The sequence below is a fragment of the Oculina patagonica genome, chromosome 3 (genome assembly GCF_052425735.1).
Source record: "Oculina patagonica isolate OP01 chromosome 3, crgOcupat, whole genome shotgun sequence".
Taxonomy (NCBI): Eukaryota; Metazoa; Cnidaria; class Anthozoa; order Scleractinia; family Oculinidae; genus Oculina; species Oculina patagonica.
Window position 1 is genome coordinate 14,893,395 of NC_135760.1, and position 19,525 is coordinate 14,912,919.

The window sequence follows — 19,525 nt, forward strand, 5'->3', positions numbered from 1 at the left end:
TAATGCAAAGGTCCAGTTCAGTGCATAGCGACACAAAAATGAAGCCAGCAAAAGGGGCTAGAATGGTCAAGAGTGGTGGGAGGAGGGGGGGGGGGGGGGTAACAAAATAGGTTAATAAGACGCAACAGACTACACTGGACTATTTTCATTTATTAAATTTTCTCGGCCATTCATACATAAATATTTTTATATCAAACCTCTAAAAATTGCTTATAAAATAAAATAAAAGATCTCTCTTTTTATTCTTTCCTTATAGACATCTCATCCACTGAAACAAATTTAATCATCTGATTCTGTTTACACAGACATACAATATTGTAATCATGTTTAAGAGATTCTCTGTAAAATACAACTGATTCAGTCTGTTATTTATTTTTAGGGAAGCACTTAATATAAGCGATCATTTTTCAGCAATTTATCCCAGCAAACTTAACACAAAGTGACTACTTAAAGGGACTATGTTCCGGGGATTTCGCAGATTTTTATGTAAACTGTTCTGAAATTAGTGGTAGGCAACTTAATCCTAAAATAAACATTATCTTTGAACATCTAAAGGAATTTATAACCTCAATTTGCGGATAGAAATCAAGCTGCGGCTATTTTATTTCGAACACACGCAGAAACAACTTGAACTTTTCCAAATTGCAATCCGTTTCCATCCGAGCCATCCACTATTATTTTTAAGGTTTCCTGCGAAACAAATATAATGAATTTAAGCGGTTTAAAAATCAGTTTAAATCCCTGACATAGTCCCTTTAACATGGACAGCAAAGAGAGGTGTTCTGTCTGAACAGGAGCTATTTAGCACCCTTGAAATGGGTCATTACTACCAGGTGCACGATATTTTGTCCTCTAAGAATCTCCTGCGACACCTCTCGGTGGTTCCAATAGAGCACGTCTTTTCCATTCACGCTTTTTAGAAACATCCGTACCTGTATGGAAAGGAGATGTCCAGATGTTGTATATCCTATATTATACCATGCCATAGAAAATACAGCCAATCAAAATACAGGATAGCCGTTGTATATTCGACGGTATTCAATCCAACCTTCCCATCGTGCGCTGCGATCTTATTCTCGATGAAATTTAGTGAGCGTATTTTCTATGGCATGGTATAAAATAGTTACACAACACTTTCTCGTGGTATACTATGAAATATCCCACTTGTCACTTGTATTTTCTTCGTATACACACTCGCCTAAAGGCTCGTGTGTATACCGAGAAAATACAAGTGACTCGTGGGATATTCCATAGTATACCACTCGAAAGCGTTGCATAACTAGTATTTATGCTCTCAGATCGCATGGAAAGGAGAGAAAAATAGTATATACAGTGGAACCCCGATATAACGATATGCCAAGGGAGCAGTAAAATTATATCGTTATATCGAGGAATCGTTATATCGAAACTCCCGATATAACGACATGGCCGTAAAATAACCGAAAATATCGTTATATCGGGGTAAACCTAACAAGTACTTTTTAGTGCATGTTAAAGGAGGATAAGGAGGGTTAAGTTGATAAAGAGGCTTAGGACACAGTATCATTTTCGTATATCATCGTGCAAGTCTGTTTACAGAAACGTTAGAGATTACTCGATTACTGTAATGTTATTGCATTAAATTCGATGTTTTGTGACTGTGTACTGATAATATCGTTATATCGGGAAAGATTTTACGTTCGGTCTGCTAAATTCGCATCTTTATATCGGGAATATCGTTATATCGAAGATTGTTATATCGGGGTTCCGTCCCATACATTTTACTGTAACTTTTGCCGGGACATAGAATATGAATAATTGTTAATTATATCGGGAATATCGTTATATCGAAGATCGTTATATCAGGGTTCCACTGTAATGTGTAAAAGATAGTAGGAATAAAGGAAGGAAGGAAGGAAGAAGGGAAAGAAAGAAAGAAAGAAAAGGAAAAGGGAAGGGAAAGAAAGGAAATGAAAGGAAAGGAAAGGAAAAGGGAAGGATAAGAAATGAAAGAAAAGAAAAGGAAGGAATGGAAAAGGAAAAAAATGAAAGAAAAGGAAAAGGAAGGAATGGAAAAGAAAAAAATGAAAGAAAAGGAAAAGGGAAAGAAAGGGAAGGATAAGAAATGAAAGGAAGGAATGGAAAAGAAAGAAAATGAAAGGAAAGTAAAAGGGAAAGGGAAAGGAAGGATAAGAAATGAAAGGAAGGAATGGAAAAGAAAGAAAATGAAAGGAAAGGAAAATGGAAATGAAGGAAAGGGAAGGGAAAGAAAGGAAATGAAAGGAAAGGTAAAGTAAGGTACGGAAGGGAAAGGAAAGGAAGGGAAAGGAGGGAAGGAAGGAGAAATATAGCTGGGCAAGAAAAACCAAACAATGACTGTTACACTGAAGACTAAGTTACTGCTCGCACCTTTAAACCAGCAGCCGCTGCTGGTCCTTTAGGATCTACTGTTTGTATGTAGACAGGGCTGGAACCTCGAACAACAAAACCAAAGCCCACCGCATCACTTTTTACCTGTGCAGAAACAGAACTAGAGTTACTTAATTATGTCACGTTCATTTGTCCAGAATCAACAAGAACAGTATTGTGAAAGATATGATGTTTTGAATAATGACACAGAATTACAGTCGAAGCTCTCTTAACGGACACTCTCGTAAGCGGACAGCTCTACTTACGACCACCTTGTTAGAAACCCCATTTTTACTCCCATACAAACTCTGTATTTTTACATTCTCGTAAGCGGACATTCTCGTAAGCGGCCGCGGACACTTTTCAAAGATTACGACTTAGACTTTTTCTTTGTTTTTAAGCTCCCGTAGGCGGACACCGCAAAGAAAATCATATAAAAAACCTCTGTTTCTTGTATTAATCAATCAACTTCACATTGCCGTTCGTCACAATGATTTTACTGTAATTACAGTACCATATTTCAGTGTTTGTTTTGTCGTCATCCACGTCCGGTTACATTTCGAAACACCACTAACATGCATAATACCATTATGTTAGCTGGGTAAGCTCCCGTAAGCGGCCTCCAGTGGCCCCTTACAAGAACCATTCTCGTAAGCGGCCAGCTCCAGTTGCGGACACTTTTTTTGCGTCCCGAGGGTGTCCACTTATGAGAGCTTCGACTGTACTCAATATTGCTTTGAACAACCAGGCCCAGGTAAAACAGATTATAAACACCACCCCTCTCTTCCTACCGGTAAGTATTTTAAAGCTGTTATGACAAAGTAATGTGACTCAATAGAACAATAAAAGGCAAATACAGCAAAAAGGACAATATTATTTATAAAATTTATTATAAAACTCACGCTGACATTCTTTGTGACATAAGGTCCGTTTGGATCCAACAATTCCTCTGTGGTTACTTCTCTGACAATAACTTGAAACAACAAAACATAACATGAACAGAAGTTAAAGAATGAGCAATGTCCATCATGATATGACCACAACATTGGATATAGTGCTACTACCTGGTCTGGGTGACTGGTTGTTCGGACTGCCACTTGACGGAAAGAAATCTGGACTGTCAGGTGACCTCTGGTAATCTAAAAACAGATATGTTAGATGGTAGGTTAAGTCTGCGTTTGAGCCTAATGGCCCATCAGGCCACAGCTTATTCCAGTTTCAGTAACATGAAGCAACTAGAAGTATTTCTACTCCCCCTGGATGGGAAGTGGGTCCATCGCAGGATTACCCCCCAGCAGTAAGTTCACCGGTACCCATTTATACACCTGGGTGGAGAGAGGTACTATGAGAGTAAAGTATCTTGCCCAAGAACACAACGCAGTGCTCCAGCCAGGGCTCAAACCTGGACCGCTCGATCTGGAGTCCAGAGCACTAACCATTAGGCCACAGCGCCTTCCACAAAGGGAAGTAGAAATACAGTAGAACTGGTTTGAAATATTTTAAACCAGATATGTTAGCTGATAATGATCATAAATCCTATATGATAGGTATTTTAGTACTTTCAATGAATGCTACAACCTTTGCAGACTTCAAACTGATTGTGGGGTGGGGGATCCAATGATGAATCCCTTCCATTCCCCCACTACTCACAGCCTTAGATACAAACTCTATTAATTAACAGGTGTTAGTGGCCTCCATAACAGCATTTCTCATCCTTACCAAAAGGCTCCTCAAATCCAGGTCTTTCTGTTGCAAAAGGAACTGGACTGGATCTTTGTGTATTCAGAGGAGGAAGATTTCTTCGTCTGAAGTTCCTTGGAGACCCTGGAAGCTTGTCGTCAAGAATCCCCAGTGCGTCGATCATCTTCTTGTTTACTACTTTGTCAATCATGAATTGATAGAAGATGTTTTCATCTCTGAAGTGAAATTCGTCTGTGACTGAAAGAGAAAGAAAGGTTCACACATGATCAAGAATGTTAATATCAAAGATTTTTGGAAGTCTCTATCAAGGTCCTTTGTGATATTAGTTAACAAGTAATCAAATGACTTCCATGCTATTTGGAATAAGATCGATAATCATGCAATTTTGTTAGCATGTGAAGAGTCTATATACCTACTTGTGAGCTTATTTATGTAGATTGCACTCGAACTTATGTGATTATCTAGTGCACAAAGTTAACATTCTTTTCATCAGGCACAAAAAATAGTGAGCACTCACCCAACCCTTTTTGGGGTGTATACAGATTGCACATGCAGTGTGCAGAGAAGTGCATGTTCGATAGCCTGGGGCAAGTGAATTTTGCAGTCGGGCTAGGCTAGTGGATTTTATCCTTCACTTGCCTGATGGGCAAGTGAAAGTTTATGGGGAAATATTTTGATTTAGTTAATCATGCTCAAGGATTTTTTGGGCTTGTGAAAATGACTTTCGGGCTAGTGGGGCAAGCTGGAAAGTTCTATTTCTTTGCACCCTGGTCATGTTTGATGCATTTCTTGTAAGGTCACTCACCCAGATAGTAAAAGCTGTCAAAATAACATTTCCATGCTCCCTACTTACCATGCTTAATGATTCCCTGGTGTAAAAGCTCTCTTCCAAGTACCACCCCCTGCCCTCTGTCAGAAACTTCACCATTTTGCATTAACCAGCCCACCAGCTCACAGCCTGTAAAACAGTTTCTGTACACAAAGTCATGACATGGACGTGACTTAATCAGATGACAGTCCTCATTCTTTGCCCTGCATGAACACAGATTAAGACTTTCATTACCAACGAGACTGACATCAGAGCATTAAGGCCTTATTCAAGATATCTCACAAAATTGATTGCTCAGGGTGCCTCCTGAATACCTAACAGATTTTCCCAGCTGGGTTGTCAAATCTCTTGGATACACCTTCACATTGGATACACCTTCACATTGCACATTGCACCTTCACATTGACTGCATAGGCGTACGGGCACCTTCGGACCTGGGGGGGCGGACACCTTATTGCCCGAAAAAAAATAGACTTTCTCAAAGTCCGCAAGCTATGGAAAAGGTAATTGCAATTAAATCAAACTGAGGGATCACGCAAAATTTGCGCGAAAAATTGACCATGATTATAGCAATTTGCGAGAGAAAACAAAAACAGATGAATGAGAAATTTGGACTTTTGAACCACAAAATTCAGTATATTTTCAATACTTTTTTCTATAGATGTAACTCGTTTCGAACGTTATGTTGAGATTTGTCGGCTTATTTTCTATTCTTTCTCTAGGCTTGTTGCCCGAATTCTAAGCATTTTGCCCGAAAAATTTCGGCACTGGGGGGGCTGCAGCCCCCCTCGCCCCCCGCCTCGTACGCCTATGCCTGACTGTACTTGAGTTCAGTTTTATTTTTGGTCAGTCATTTCATTTTTGGGGGCTTGACAATAGGTAACATCGGCAAAATAATTTGCCATCTCCCAGATTTGGAGTTTTTTAGGTTGGCAACTCTGCAAAGCAGGCAGCTATCTGTCAGAAAATTGTTATCAGTGGTCTGGAACCAAGTCTACTAAAGGCCATTAGTTATTAACCTGTAATAATATTGTAACTTTAACAAAATCCTCATACTTAGTAAACCATACTTTGTCTGTGAATACAGCCTCCTCTCATTGCTCTCGCTGCTATGAGTGAAACACGAAAAGAGACGCCTGCGATTTGCACGTAGACTGTAGAGAGAGGCCAGAGAGGTGGTTGTATTCACAGGCTAAAACCATACTCTCAATTTACAAATCAACCTGCTGCACAGTCATCTAATACCGTAAAATTCCGGTTATAAGCCCCCCCGGTTATAGGCCCATCAACCTGAAAACAAAAAAATACATCCGGTTATAAGCCCCCCCGGATATAAGCCCCCCTCTACCGGATGACAGTACTGAACAGGGCTAAATGTTGCTTTTTTGTGCGTTTTTAACTTAAAAACGTATTTCGTTCAACACTCCCGAGGCTCGTTTCGAAACGTTTTTTTCCTTCCGCTTATAAGCCCTCCCGAATATAAGCCCCTCCGCTTTTAAGCCCACCCAAAAACCCTTACGAAGTTGTATAAGCCCAGGGCTTATAACCGGAATTCTACGGTTTTTTGTTTATCACTTGTGTGATTACAGACCCAAATAAAACCACTTGGTCCTGATATCATTACAAGTAAGCGAGTCTGCAAAATATGGCAAGTGTATGCGCAAGCCTTTTTTCTAAATGTTCATTGCGCACACCAGAATTGCAGCATTGCACGTTTGTGACAGCTGACCACAGGTTGACCATGCATGTGCAAGTTCCTGACTTCCGCTCGTGTTGCACGTGGTGCAAGCAGCTAAAAATGGCTCTATGCGTGCAAGATCTCATCAAGTTCCAGCATACTCTGCAGACTGGCATGAAAGATAACATATAATTTTGAGTCCATTCCTGATTTCTAAAGTTTGATACATCATAATTATTCATTTCAGAATCATTTATTTCATCACCTGTAGTAAATATCACATCCCCTATAGATAACAGCAAGGTCGGGATTAAGGACAGTTGTATCATCGTCTCTTCTAAACCTGTAAAACAGCATCTCATCTTTAAACTGATGGTCATCACAAACTGGTAAAAGAAATACACAAAACAGAGAAGTCAACACCATCACTGAGGGTTGTCTTGGAGGAATTGGGCATTCAAGTCAGGAGGGGGGTGAATAGATTTGCGGATTGATGGACTTGGCCAAAAAGCGCCTGGATGTTTTGAGCGGATTCATGGATTTCGAAAATAAAGAGGCACGCAGATTTGTTGAGAATTTTGGCATTGATTCTGAACTCTTCATGCCAGAAAGCTCTGATTGTTGATACCAAATGAAGCTCAGATCAAGTATGTTGGCGAAATTGTTGCAAAAAACAAGCAATAAAACAAAACTTCTCAAAAATATTGGCATAAAAGACAGCAACTACTGTTGGTCGCAGTGAAACTATGCCGCACAAAGTTTTCATGTAATTGGGTTCCGATTTGAAGGAAAATAGTGGCGGATTTACGGATTTGGCCAAAACAATTGCACGGATCGGCAGATTTGCGTACCCCTATTCACCCCCCTCTTTTCGTAGGAAAGGTAACACCAGCCTCAGTATTTTTGTCAGACCACCCCAACATTAGACTTTTTTAACTACGGGTAACTGGCTAAATGTTCAACAACGCTAATAAACTTTATAAATTATATATTTTTTAAACAAATGCTTTAGAGGTCAAGTTTGTCTCTTCAGGACCAAGTGGGCTATTCATAATAAGATAGAACTGCATGTTTGAATTTGCTCCAAGCCAGGCAGACAGTACACTTCAATCAAATTGAAAATCTAGCTACATTAGCTCAGAAGTCAAGTGAATTAGAGACGGTAAATTATGTGCTGGGCTTATAAGTGTGGTGGTTTAAAACCACAAAAATTTTAAAACTTTCATTATCGTGTATCACCGAAAGATATCGATTTAATACCTCATAGTTATTATTCGATCGTCCTAATTAGACCCCCTACAATAGACTAATTAGTTAGCTAATTTGGACATAAACAAATATAAATAAATTATTCCCTGAGGGTCGGTGGAATAAATTATAGACTTGTGTTTTGTAAACTGATGTCATTAGATAACCAATTTGACATGGGCTGATGCATTTTTGAGCGCTGTAAAAGTCAAGCTGAATCTATCGGTCTTTTTTGTACGTACCGTGATGGATAATACTGTTCTCTGAAAGAATGTTTATGCATTGAACAGCTCCTCCACGGCTGTTAGCGTCGCCATTCCGAATTAACCAGTCGACAAGGTCACGGCCCACAAAACAACAAGAATACATTCGCAAGTGATAGCGCCGGTCACGGATCATAGGCGGCTCTTGTTCGGCATGAAGTCGGTTTCTTAGGTGCTCTCCAACCAAAATGACTTGCAACGCTTTTATAGAGAGTTGATCCGTCATTTTCAATGAAGACAAGCCTGCAGTTGTGCCTCATAGCCGGCTCGGCTGCCAAATAACGCTCTGTTCTGCTACATGATCTGTGGTGGAAATTCGAAACCTTGCACGTGAAGCAAAGGCCTCGCATAGTGGACTGGGGCGGAGTTCGTTGCCTGCATGCAGGACGCGTTTGCTTTCCCGCCATTCAGGGATTGATTGATTGATTGATTGATTGATTGATTGATTGATTGATTGATTGATTGATTGACTTTTTAAGACAGAAAGTACAAAAGATATGCTTTTAAAATTTTTTAAAAACTGAACACAAAGGAAGTATTTCAATAGAATTTTACGCCAGGATCGGGAGCAGCCAAACACTCAAAAGGCGATCGGAGGACAACCCCTCACCCCCCTGGGACCGTTCAAAATAAACGAAACTGGGGAAGGCTAGGAGGAATTGGAGGGAAAGGGGCAACCATTTTCTCTACGAGGCTTATCCCTACAAACTCTATAGTTTAATCCAAGGAGCCTCGTACTGAGGCTATCAAGTGGCGTCTTGTTGTAGTTGGTGAGGGTTACCCTCGTTAAAATGCAACTTTCCATGTCTTGGTGACCAGAAGGTGCATAGAATCGAGATAAGCTAGTCAGGCTAGTTAATTTTTTCCATATTAACGCTTGCAAAGGTTAGCCCGGGAAGGTGAGTCCACTTGATAAAACTTTATTTCATACGAATGGTCCACTTTGCATGTAAATTACAGAATGGCGGTTTGCATGCTTTGTCATCTACCTTATTATAGGAAATTAACGCTTCTGTTAATTAAAATTAACGCGACTTAAATTAACGCGAATTGAAGGAAAAATTGCTTCCCAATAAAGGAAATTAACGCGAGAGAAGGGGTAACATTTCAAAATGAAGGAAATTAACGCGACGAACACAAGGAAGAAAGAACTTGTTGAGACAACAGGAACAAGTTTACTTTAACACAAAGGAATCTGACCGCCTCGGGCGTTCTTCACAGTTTTAGTGATCAAGCAGATTTCCACCTTGATGAAATTATGCCTTTTCCTAAGAGTCAAGACGTCTGGACTGTATCGAGAAATTGGGGCCAAAATAATGGGAATCAAGGTCATGGAAATTAACGCTCCACTTAATTAACGGCGCGGAAATTAACGCTAACAAAAGTTAACGCGACTTAAATTAACGCGAATTTTTGAAATTCGCGTTAATTTCATGAAGCGTTAATTTCCTATAATAAGGTATTTTATTACTCAGTAACCTCGATAGCCTGCTTAGTTTTGCGCGCGTATTTGGAAAACGCGAAAGGCGAGAGACGGCCACGCGAGGGAAAAATAAGAAGGCCTTCTCACTTTTTCCCTCGCGTGGCCGTCCCGCGTGTTTCGCGTTTATCAAACGCGCGCTCAAAACCTACACAGGCGCATGCTACGCAGGCTACCGTCTCGAGTACATGGGCAATATTTTATGCTTTGAGAGAATAAAACCTAGACACACTAGGTAAAAGACATTCCATAATTTATTTGGAATTGCAGATATGATCACGGAATAAATATATTGTGCACCAATCAGCTATTTTTTATGTATAAACTATTTCACTATTCTATTTACAAAATTCCCCTGCTGGCAGTGGTAAGGAACTAAAGGATGTTTTGGGAATTACAAAAAAATTACGATGTTTTATAAAACAACGTAGAAACCAGTCCAGTGCAATAATTTCTCAATAAGTTACTTAATCAGGGTTCGCACTCTTTGAGGTTTTGAAATTCCATGACTTTCCATGACCTTTTCCATGACTTTTCAATGTTTTCCATGTCCTAAATTTGACCATTTTTCTTGGAAATTTTCATAAGTTTTCTTGATTTCGGGTACGTTTTTACCCTTTTCTTCACAAAAAATAACCTGGCTATTTTTTTTTTGTACAATCAATACCATTTTCCATGACTTTCCATGACTCACACTTAACTTCTATGACTTTCCAGGCCTGGAAAATGAAATTCTAAAACTCCATGACTTTCCAGGTTATCCATGACCCATACGAACCCTGTTAATTCTATTCACATAGCACAAAAGTTCACTAAAGAAAAGTAGGTGAATTTTGTAACGCGAATATTTACGATTCTTAGCAAAAGTAAGATTTGTACTTAATTTCTAATAAGCTGGAGGTCAATGGGCACTACTTATATTACTTTTCAATACTCTACGGTACCTCTTCTTATGTCAAGCTTTTAAGTAATTATTTTTCGATTTAACTTTGATTATTTGCATTGCAAAAGTAATTCACGATATCAGCAGACATCCAAAGACTGCTCAAACTGCTGCCTCTTTTCTTCTGAAAAAGTTTCTTGGACAAGGGTGCAGGCGCTGTTGTCATGGGAACGCCCAGTCATCAGTCGACACAGCATATTTTCACGACAGCTACCATCGCATGTTGAAGATGGTGCAGATTTCCAAAAATACCTATAACAGAACACAAGAACATTAAAAAAACAACAACAGCAACAACTTTAAAATACACAGCTTGACGACACTTCATTTAGGGATGGGCCATTTTTTGGAGGGGACGTTTTTTGGAGGGGGCAATTTTTCTGAGCTCAATTTTTTTTTTGTCTTGTGTTTGTGCAAGAAGTCTTTTCACCTTTAGCTTGTGCTGCTTTATCTTTGGCTTGCTGTTTATGACATTTTTCTGTACTTTTGCTGTGCAGGAATTTTGTTCGGTTATTGTCCAGCCCCTCAAAAAATAACAATTGAATAAAATGGTCTGTCCCTAACGTTAGTAAATACATGAGCGTTCAACTGAAGATTCTGAAAAAACGATTGAAACAATTTTTGCTCAGAAAAAAAAAATCATTAGCTAGACAAGAAACCAGACAAACAAAAACATCAATCTTTACAACAGTGTACAGAGAGATTAGTACATTAAAGTTCAGTGATGCTTCTGCGCCGGGTTGTGTTTAAGAATACACAGATATCGTTATTGTATTTTGCCGCCGAACATAAAGATTTCATACAAACTCTTAATGCACTGTACCTTGTCCTTGCTGTCACACTTACTTGTAGAATGTGTTAAACAGGGTTTGATTGCTTGCCATGCGATGTACCAAGTTGTTCCAATCTTCAGGTAAAAGTGACGGCATACCATAAGCGTCCTGAATGAACAAGTGATAACAAGGTCATGATGATACATGAAATCAACATATGAACTGTAATATCGCGGTTACTGTTACTGTGGGTGCGTTAACTAGTGGGGAAGTTAAATGACTTGTCCCCCCTCCCCTCCCAAGTATCCCTAGATCAACAACTACAGCCAAATCAAAACACGTTGTTTGTACCTTGGCTGAATACTCCAGTTTCCATTGTACATTTCCTTTGTTTGCTTCAACAAGGTCCAGGATGTATGTTTCATGGTTCAGGACAACCTTTAGTAGAAAAAAACTCTGTCAGAGTAAGCTATGGCTGGTAGTTTCTTTGCTTAAGAAAATGTGGACTTCTTTTCAAGTTCTGGCAATGTACATGTTATTGTACCTAACGTAATGACAAAATGTAGTCTCTCGGAGAGCCTTGAACACTTATAGAGGCTCAGATCAATAAGATGAGCAACTTTATTCCATGTTGAACCGTGTAGATCCACATGGCAAACATTCAAGGCATACAACTGAACTATTTTGTACAATACAACAGAGCCAATAAGACATGCAATCAGAACAAAAGGGGTTTGTGAGACAGGAAACACAATTACTTGTGTATGTCAAAGTTGCATTGCGATTTTCCAAAAGACGTTATTAGAAACTTAATGTGATCAACATACTGGTAGCCTCAAACTCACAGCCTTATAACAAGGGTTGGTGAAAATAGGGTTGTTGAAAATAAACACTTCTGAAAAAACGCTCAATTGTTTGTTTGTTTGTTTTTTATTGATATCTAATTTATATTGTTATTTAGGAAAACAGTCCTTACCCTGGAGCTGTTTGCATAATCTCCATCAATTTCATAAATCCTGTAGCCTGGGTTGTGGCCTTGATAAGTGGTAACACTTGGTCCAATAAAGGCAATGCTGTCAACAACAACCACAACATCAAATGAGAAAGATACCAATACATCATAAACTAATCTGTTGCAGCCCTTTGTAGGGTCTGTCCATTTCAGGGGTTCAAGTTGGAAATATTGAGTTTGAGTTAAAATTATGTTGAGTTACTGTTTTTAGCCTAAAAAATAACTCCAGTTAGTCTCAAAACCATTCAGGTTAGCCTAATTAGCACAACAGTTAGCCAGAATAGCAGTCCAGTTAGCCTCATTAGAATTAGGGTAATCAGGGCTGTTAGTTTGCTGAAGGCCTGTGTAGTTTGCGCTTCCCGAACGCGCGCTCAAAACCTACGCAGGCTAGTTAGCTGATGATAAAGGGAACAGTTCAATGTACTTTTTTTGGAACTTACTTTGTAGGTATTTTCCTTGTCTTCTCATCATAAAAGATTTCAAATTCATCAGCATGTGTGTGAGCAAAAAACTGTGCTGTTACAGTGCTCTGGTAACGGTTTATTATCTTGTAATAATTCCAACTCCACGGTTTGAGGCAATCAGAGCTTCCAGGAAGAATGTGCCCAATAATATGAACCTGTAAATACACATGCAATGTTGTTGGGATAACTTAATAAGTTACAGGCATTGTCATCGTCGTTTTCATCGTGGTCCTCGTCGTCGTCAACATCATTATAAATATGTGACAATAATGCATGATTGTAGCTTAATTATTGAGGTATTATATCAACAAACTTTACAAGTACCGGGTAATGATGTTTTAAATTTCATATTATTTTGTACACAGTATAGTGATATTGGCTTTTGAGAAGCAAACTTTTTAATTTCTTGTCCTAACAACATATTAGTACTTTAAGGACTACTGTACACAGCAAAGCAGAATATGACTAGGATCAAACTTAACCCAGCCTCTACACCTACGTCTCATGCCAACACACTAACTACTAGGTTACTATACCTACTACAACTCAAAATGACATTACATTGCCACCTCCAACAAATTACCTTTAATAAGAGCTTAACAAATAACACCAACCTTTTCACCATTGTCTTCAGCTTCCTGTAATGTGTCTACCAACCACTGGAGTTGTTGAGCAGGGTCAACATTGTTGATTAAAAGCCACCTGAAAAACATTATCAAATTACTACAAAAGCTAATTTAATTTAGAATATAATTACAAGTTTGCATTCAAGTGCATGGTCTTTAAAATATGTACATGCACAGTGCCGTAGCAAGGGTAAAATAAGTGGGGGGGCACACGAGCGCCGGAGGCGCCAGCCGCTAGGGGGGTTTGGGGGCATGCTCCCCCCGAAAATTTTGAAATCTAGAGGCTTGGAAATGCTAATTCCAGCGTTCTCTTAGAGCTAGTTGTGATTTACGCATATCGCAAATTTGAGACATTTTTGAGACATTTTGACTTTTTTGCGACATTTTGAGACACTTTTTTCACATTGTTGTCACGATTTCTGAATTGTTTTAGTTTTTGGCTGTTTAATATTGTTGTGCATCTTCCTATGTACATTGAAAATAAAAAGAAGTACAAATGTTATTGTTTCAAACTTCTCGGGAGATTATATTTTATTTTCAACATTTTAAACAGGTCTGTTTTTTACTTTTTGGGAAAAAAACTGGGGGGGCACGGGCCCCCCCGGCCCCTCCCCTTGCTACGGCACTGCATGCATGACTTAACACTTGATGAAGAATACTACAACTGTCAGTACGGTTAGACTAGGTTAATAGCTACACTGGGATATGGAAGCAAACATCTCAAACAAATCACTCTACAAACTAAAACAACAACAACAACAACAAAATAACAGTAAACATACCAGTTCATATTATTGCAGTAGTTCATGTTGAGTGAGACTATTCTAAATCCTTTTGACAAATACACTGTGTAGTAACCTCCCCTAAAATAAAATAAAAATAAATAAATAAACTGATTTGTGACACATGTATATGTTATGGTTTAATTTTATATTTGGTTTAAAATTTTTCAAACCAGTTTGATTTTTATTTTCTTTTGTCTCCTATTCATTATCATAATCTGAAACAAAGGAAAATAAAAATCAAACTGGTTTGAAAAATTTTAAACCAAATAAAAAATTAAACCACAACATATACATAACTACTTAGTGGTTAAAGTTAGAGTTTCCATACATCAAGTATATATTCCGTTTAACAAGACCCATGCCACTGGAGCTACATGTTGCATCCAAACCCTGGATGGGATTGTCGTCAGATTGTCTTACTCCAGATTGCCAGTACCTGCTTATACTCCTGGGTGGAGACAGGCACTGAAAAGAATACAGTGTCTTTTCAGAGAACCCAACAGTCTATGATCCTAGCAAGCACTACAACATTTGTCCCTCTTAGCCGGCAGAGCCTGTGGCTCTGGGGACACATGATTTGATTGGCTAGATTTTAACAAAGGGAGTTTCAAACCTGGCCAATCAAATCAACCATTTTAAACTCTCGTATAACAAAGGGATTTTAAAATGGTTCATTATTTTATTGGCTGGTCTTTTTGTTAAAATCCAGCCAATCAAATCATGTGTCCCCAGAGCCACTTGTTTCTCATGCACAGGATCTGCCGGCTAAGAGGGACAAGCGGCTACAGTGAGGAGAATGGCACTACAATCCAGACTGCCTGGTCTTTTCAGTCTGGCATTTGGTTTGTGACAAGTAAATGCATTTTGTATGGACTACTGGAAATGCCCAGCAAGGTTAATGAAAAATGTGCCTGTAAATGACAGCAATGATTAGAGGGTAGCAAAGGGGGTGTCGTGATCACATACAAATTTTAACCAAATTCACGCATCACGTATACTTGAAACAGCAAAATTCACAAATCATGTGTCTTTTCTAGCTATTTTTTCACGCGTCATGGTATAATTTTTGCCCTATTTCCACACGTCACAGACTAATTTTTGCCCTTTTCGCGTGTCATAGACAAATTTTTGCCCTATTTTAACAAGTCACAGACTAATTTTTGCCCTTTTCACATGTCATGGACAAATTATTTGCCCTATTCCCACACGATTACAATGATCAATTTTTGCCCTTTTAAGGTGTATGGACAAGTTTTTGCATCTATTTCCACACGTCACAGACTAATTCTTGCCCTTTTCGCGTGATCATGGACTAATTTTTGCCTATTTCCACACGTCACAGACTTAATTTGCGCCCTTTTCACGTGTGAGGGAAAGCTATGTTTGCCCTATTTACACACGCAAAGACGTAACTGACAAGGCTCCTTTTCGCGTGTCATGGACAAATTATTGCCCTATTATCGGACACTCACAGACTAATGTTATTAACGCCCATTTCAAACATGTCACGCATAATTTCATTTGCTATCCTCTAATTAAATGATCAACTTACTTGTAAACTGTAGGCAAGGCATCATTTGGAGCCAGATCTTCCAGTGATCTGCTAAAGTATCTCTCAACCACTGATTTGAATTGGCACCCGTGATGAATGGTGGGGGAAAGCTGTGTGATGAGAAACATAAAGACGTCGACTGATAAGGCTCCTTGACTCTACATGTAGAAATAAGTGTGCTAACCAGCAACACAAGTTACTCTTAACTGTAGAGATAAGGCACTCCTCACTAGAATTGGACATACTCTCCCAATACTTTTTGAAAACAAACCACAAAATAATTTAAATTAGTTAATTTGGGCAATGTAGAACGTATCAAAGCAATATTACTGTATCTCTACAAATTAGTGTCACTTCGCTTCACTAGACATTTAAAAGCATCTTAAGGTACATTGTTTACTGTCGCAGTTTTTTTTTTCTGCTTTGGCCATTGCCAAACATGTACATTCAAAATTATTATTTGAAACTAACCTATTCACTGGGGCACCCTCGTGATTTCCAACTGCAGGGAACACTTTAACTCCTGGCAGATATTTTAGAATCAGCTTGATAGCATACTCTATGGCCTCTTTCTGCAAGACAAAATCATGATTCAACTTTCATACTCATTATTCCAAAAAATTACAAAACTGCTACATTTACTATACATCAGGCAAGGATAGACATCTATTAACCTAAATCAATCCTCCCAGGTTATACAAATGTAGTTGGTTGTTTTTATGTTGATGATTGGATCATAGATGGATAGTGATTCATTCTGGTCAAAGTTTCACCCCATCTTTTGAACAACAGCAGTTTGTCTGGGCTGCAAATACAAGCCTCCTATACCAACACTACCCTTCTAATTATAGAGAGCTGAGCTAAAAAAAAAACATGTATTTTAAACAATCTTGATCATTTTGAATTGACCAGGTTTGGGCTATTTGCCTTTATTACAAACAGAATATATTGTTTAAGAAAATTATCATACCCCTCCACAGAAGCTTTCTGCTTTGAACTCCCCCCCCCCCCCAATATGGAAATCCCAACTTAGCTTAGATAAGATAAGATAACTTTATCAGTATACTTTCTTTCATATCTAGTCTATGTACAAGTAGTATTTCCAAGACCCTGTAAACTGCACCTGATCTGAACGGGACTGGTTCCAAATGTTGTGTGCGGGAATGTCTCCTGTCCAGAGGACATAATCAATATCCTGTACAACAGCAAACAAAATAGTTGAGTAACCTTATGTTTGATTGCGTTTACCTTATTGTGAGCACATGCATGTGTAAAATTAAGAATTTATTGTGCTTGAAATTAAACCCACTAACCCAGGCTTGAGCAGCAAACTATGTACAGTTTACAGAACAACCTACTTCAAAAAAAAAAAAACACCTTCGGACGTGGAAAAGTGTTTGCTTAGGAGATCAGAAGTGTCCACTTATGGGAGGCTAAAATGTGGTGTTTGTATGTAGCTGGGACCATGACTTAGTGTCTGCTTAGGAGAAGTGTCTGTGGACTCGAGGGAGGTTAAAAATGCAGGGTTTACAAGTATGTGACTGGGACCATAACTGAGTGTCTGCTTGCATAAGTAAAACTTTTTTTTAAATTTTTTTCTTCCTTTTTGTAGTAGGCCACCTACGGGAGGTATCCGTTAGTGGGAGGTGAGACTGTAGTGATTCAGTACCTGAATCTACATGTACAATCAGTACATTGCCACTGGGAACTATTTGTGACCCAGGCTTTAATCAACAAAATATGGTATGGTTATTATTACCTGTGTATGTGTGGTGTTGATATGCTGGAGCATACTCTCGAATGTTATTGGTGGAATATCACATGAATAGTCTCCGTATTTCCCTGCTTTTTGTTGTCCAGGTGCTGTCAGAAACAAAACAACATGGAAACATAATTTTATCCTTCCAGCAGCAGTTGCTCTAGCCATTCTCTCACAACACAAAGTATAAAGCAAGCCCAACAATAGCGGCTTATGATTGGAAAACTAATGTCCTTCTATCATAATCAGTAGGCTTTTTTTAAGGGGGGGGGGGAGCTTCTTCTTTTTGTTGGTGGGGGAAGCTTATACAAATCATAATGTAATAAAACATACATACCAGGAGGGTTGTCATTTTTGCGGCAACACAGCGGCTCACCACAGTGTGGGTTGCCTCCTTCTTCATATAGGTGATCAAGATGGACATCAGAGAATTGCAGGACACGGGAGACTGGTGAGCCAGGCTGAAATAGAAATTCAAGCTTAACTTGTTATTTACTTGACAAAATGTTTTCTTATGTTTGTCTCTTTTGGATTGGACTTTTAACATGTGCTAATCAATTGGAACAAAGATGTATTTTTCTTGTAGAAGTTTGTACCTTCGAGTTGCCGAGGGTAATTGCATTGTTCCAGAAAATATCCATACCCCTCCCAGGGAAGGTGTTTTTGTTTGAATCCCCCACCCCTCCAGAAATTCCAGTAAAGCTCCATCTTTTGTGTTTAAAATTTTGGCTTTTGAGACCTCCCATCCCCTCAGAATTTCCAGTGACCTTCCAAGGGGTGGGTACGGATATTTTCTGGCACTGCACAGTAACCCTCTGTATGCAATATTAACAAAGTAGCGGCAACAGCAACCCTTGGTTGAGATTTGAACTTCCAAGCTTCTGTCAATTGTTATTGAAAACTGCTTAAATTTAAAGTACAGACCGAGAGGGGACAAAAAGGGAGGGGGAGGGGGGAGGGGAAGGGGACAAAAACGGAGCGAAGCGAGGTTCAACGTATTTTATGCATTTGACCTTGGAAATTTTCCACTAGAAAACAATTTCCAGAAATGTCCTTGAATTGCCTAACAGATCTCATTTGTCATGCTAGAAACATGACACTAACTACACTGAGTCCCTTTAAACTTTTTTGGTGATCTACATGTAAAGCTTAATGTTTCTCCTGACTCCAGACAACATATATATATAAAGGAAGTCGTAATGTAGACTATGCTACTGCCTTTGGTGTATTGCATAATTCTCATAACAAACATTAAGAGCGGTGTAAGGCCGTCAGATTTGGGCAAATATAATTAAGCTAATAGTTTTGTGTTGTGAGAAGGCATGCAGATATTGGAATCAACACATGCTTCAAGTCACGAGATATCAGTCTCGCTCCAGTCACCTGATTTGGAAATTTAATCGTCTGTAACAAGAGTACTTCACTTTCATGACAAACATTAAGAGTGATTTTGGTTTTTTTTTTTTTTTTTTAATACATCCAAAGTCTTTTATGTTTAGGGAGGCATAAAAATTAAAATAATAGAAATGTAGTTACTCACTTTTGGTGGTGGGATAGGTTTGACAGGCGGCTTTTTCTCAGGCAACGTTATATTCCAAAATTTGTCAGGATCTCTTTTGTGAGCGCAGGTTGGACCCAGCAGGCTACCGCAAACTTCCGAAGGACTCAGGAAGACTTTGTCGGCCACTGTCAACACTTCGTTTCGAAATTCTGTTATGACCTCGTTACAAACTCGACTGTCCTCTATCTTGAGCTCTTTACAGATCACTCGTGCCTCGTAAGTTATATCAGCTTCTGATTTGTTCGTCACGAATGCAGTTTGAGCCAGAAACGTTATCAGCTTACAAGCGTCGCAAGTGCCCTTCGCCAAGATTTTGTTGCGTATCTCGCTTTCCAATCGCTCCAACCAAGCTGTAAAACCATTTTCCTTCTCAACTGGCTTCGTAAATGAGCACACGGAGAAGGAAAGAACAAGAAGACACACTAATAAAGATTTAGAAGCCATGATGACTCCAGCGAGCGGC

The 19,525-nt window shown here is 39.0% G+C and overlaps 2 protein-coding genes across 2 annotated transcripts; both read right to left on the bottom strand.

Moving 5' to 3' along the window:
* Window positions 1-132: 132 nt before the first annotated feature.
* Window positions 133-8,461, bottom strand: LOC144646853 (DEP domain-containing mTOR-interacting protein-like). Its single transcript, XM_078506546.1, has 8 exons — window positions 8,087-8,461; window positions 6,862-6,982; window positions 4,943-5,121; window positions 4,108-4,326; window positions 3,453-3,527; window positions 3,291-3,361; window positions 2,389-2,493; window positions 133-932 (listed from the first exon to the last, which is right to left on the bottom strand). The coding sequence occupies exons 1-8, from the start codon at window positions 8,331-8,333 to the stop codon at window positions 798-800; spliced, it is 1,152 nt and encodes a 383-aa protein (XP_078362672.1). The 5' UTR covers window positions 8,334-8,461; the 3' UTR covers window positions 133-797.
* A 1,362-nt stretch (window positions 8,462-9,823) lies between these two features.
* Window positions 9,824-19,506, bottom strand: LOC144646850 (sphingomyelin phosphodiesterase-like). The gene is given in 14 exon segments (XM_078506544.1): window positions 9,824-10,782; window positions 11,377-11,471; window positions 11,655-11,741; window positions 12,280-12,376; window positions 12,756-12,934; window positions 13,394-13,481; window positions 14,188-14,268; window positions 15,743-15,773; window positions 15,776-15,852; window positions 16,214-16,314; window positions 16,866-16,937; window positions 17,502-17,605; window positions 17,839-17,962; window positions 19,042-19,506. Coding segments are annotated over 14 exon segments (1,773 nt in total). The 3' UTR covers window positions 9,824-10,610.
* Between the last annotated feature and the right edge of the window lie 19 nt (window positions 19,507-19,525).

Bases quoted from the DNA above. Each gene is read 5' to 3' on its own strand.
- LOC144646853 (XM_078506546.1), bottom strand. From the start codon at position 8,333: ATGACGGATCAACTCTCTATAAAAGCGTTGCAAGTCATTTTGGTTGGA. The intron at 6,983-8,086 runs GTACGTACAAAA...TTCTTTTACCAG, and splicing joins GAACAGTATTATCCATCACG to TTTGTGATGACCATCAGTTT. The intron at 5,122-6,861 runs GTGATGAAATAA...GTGTTCATGCAG, and splicing joins GGATGTGATATTTACTACAG to GGCAAAGAATGAGGACTGTC.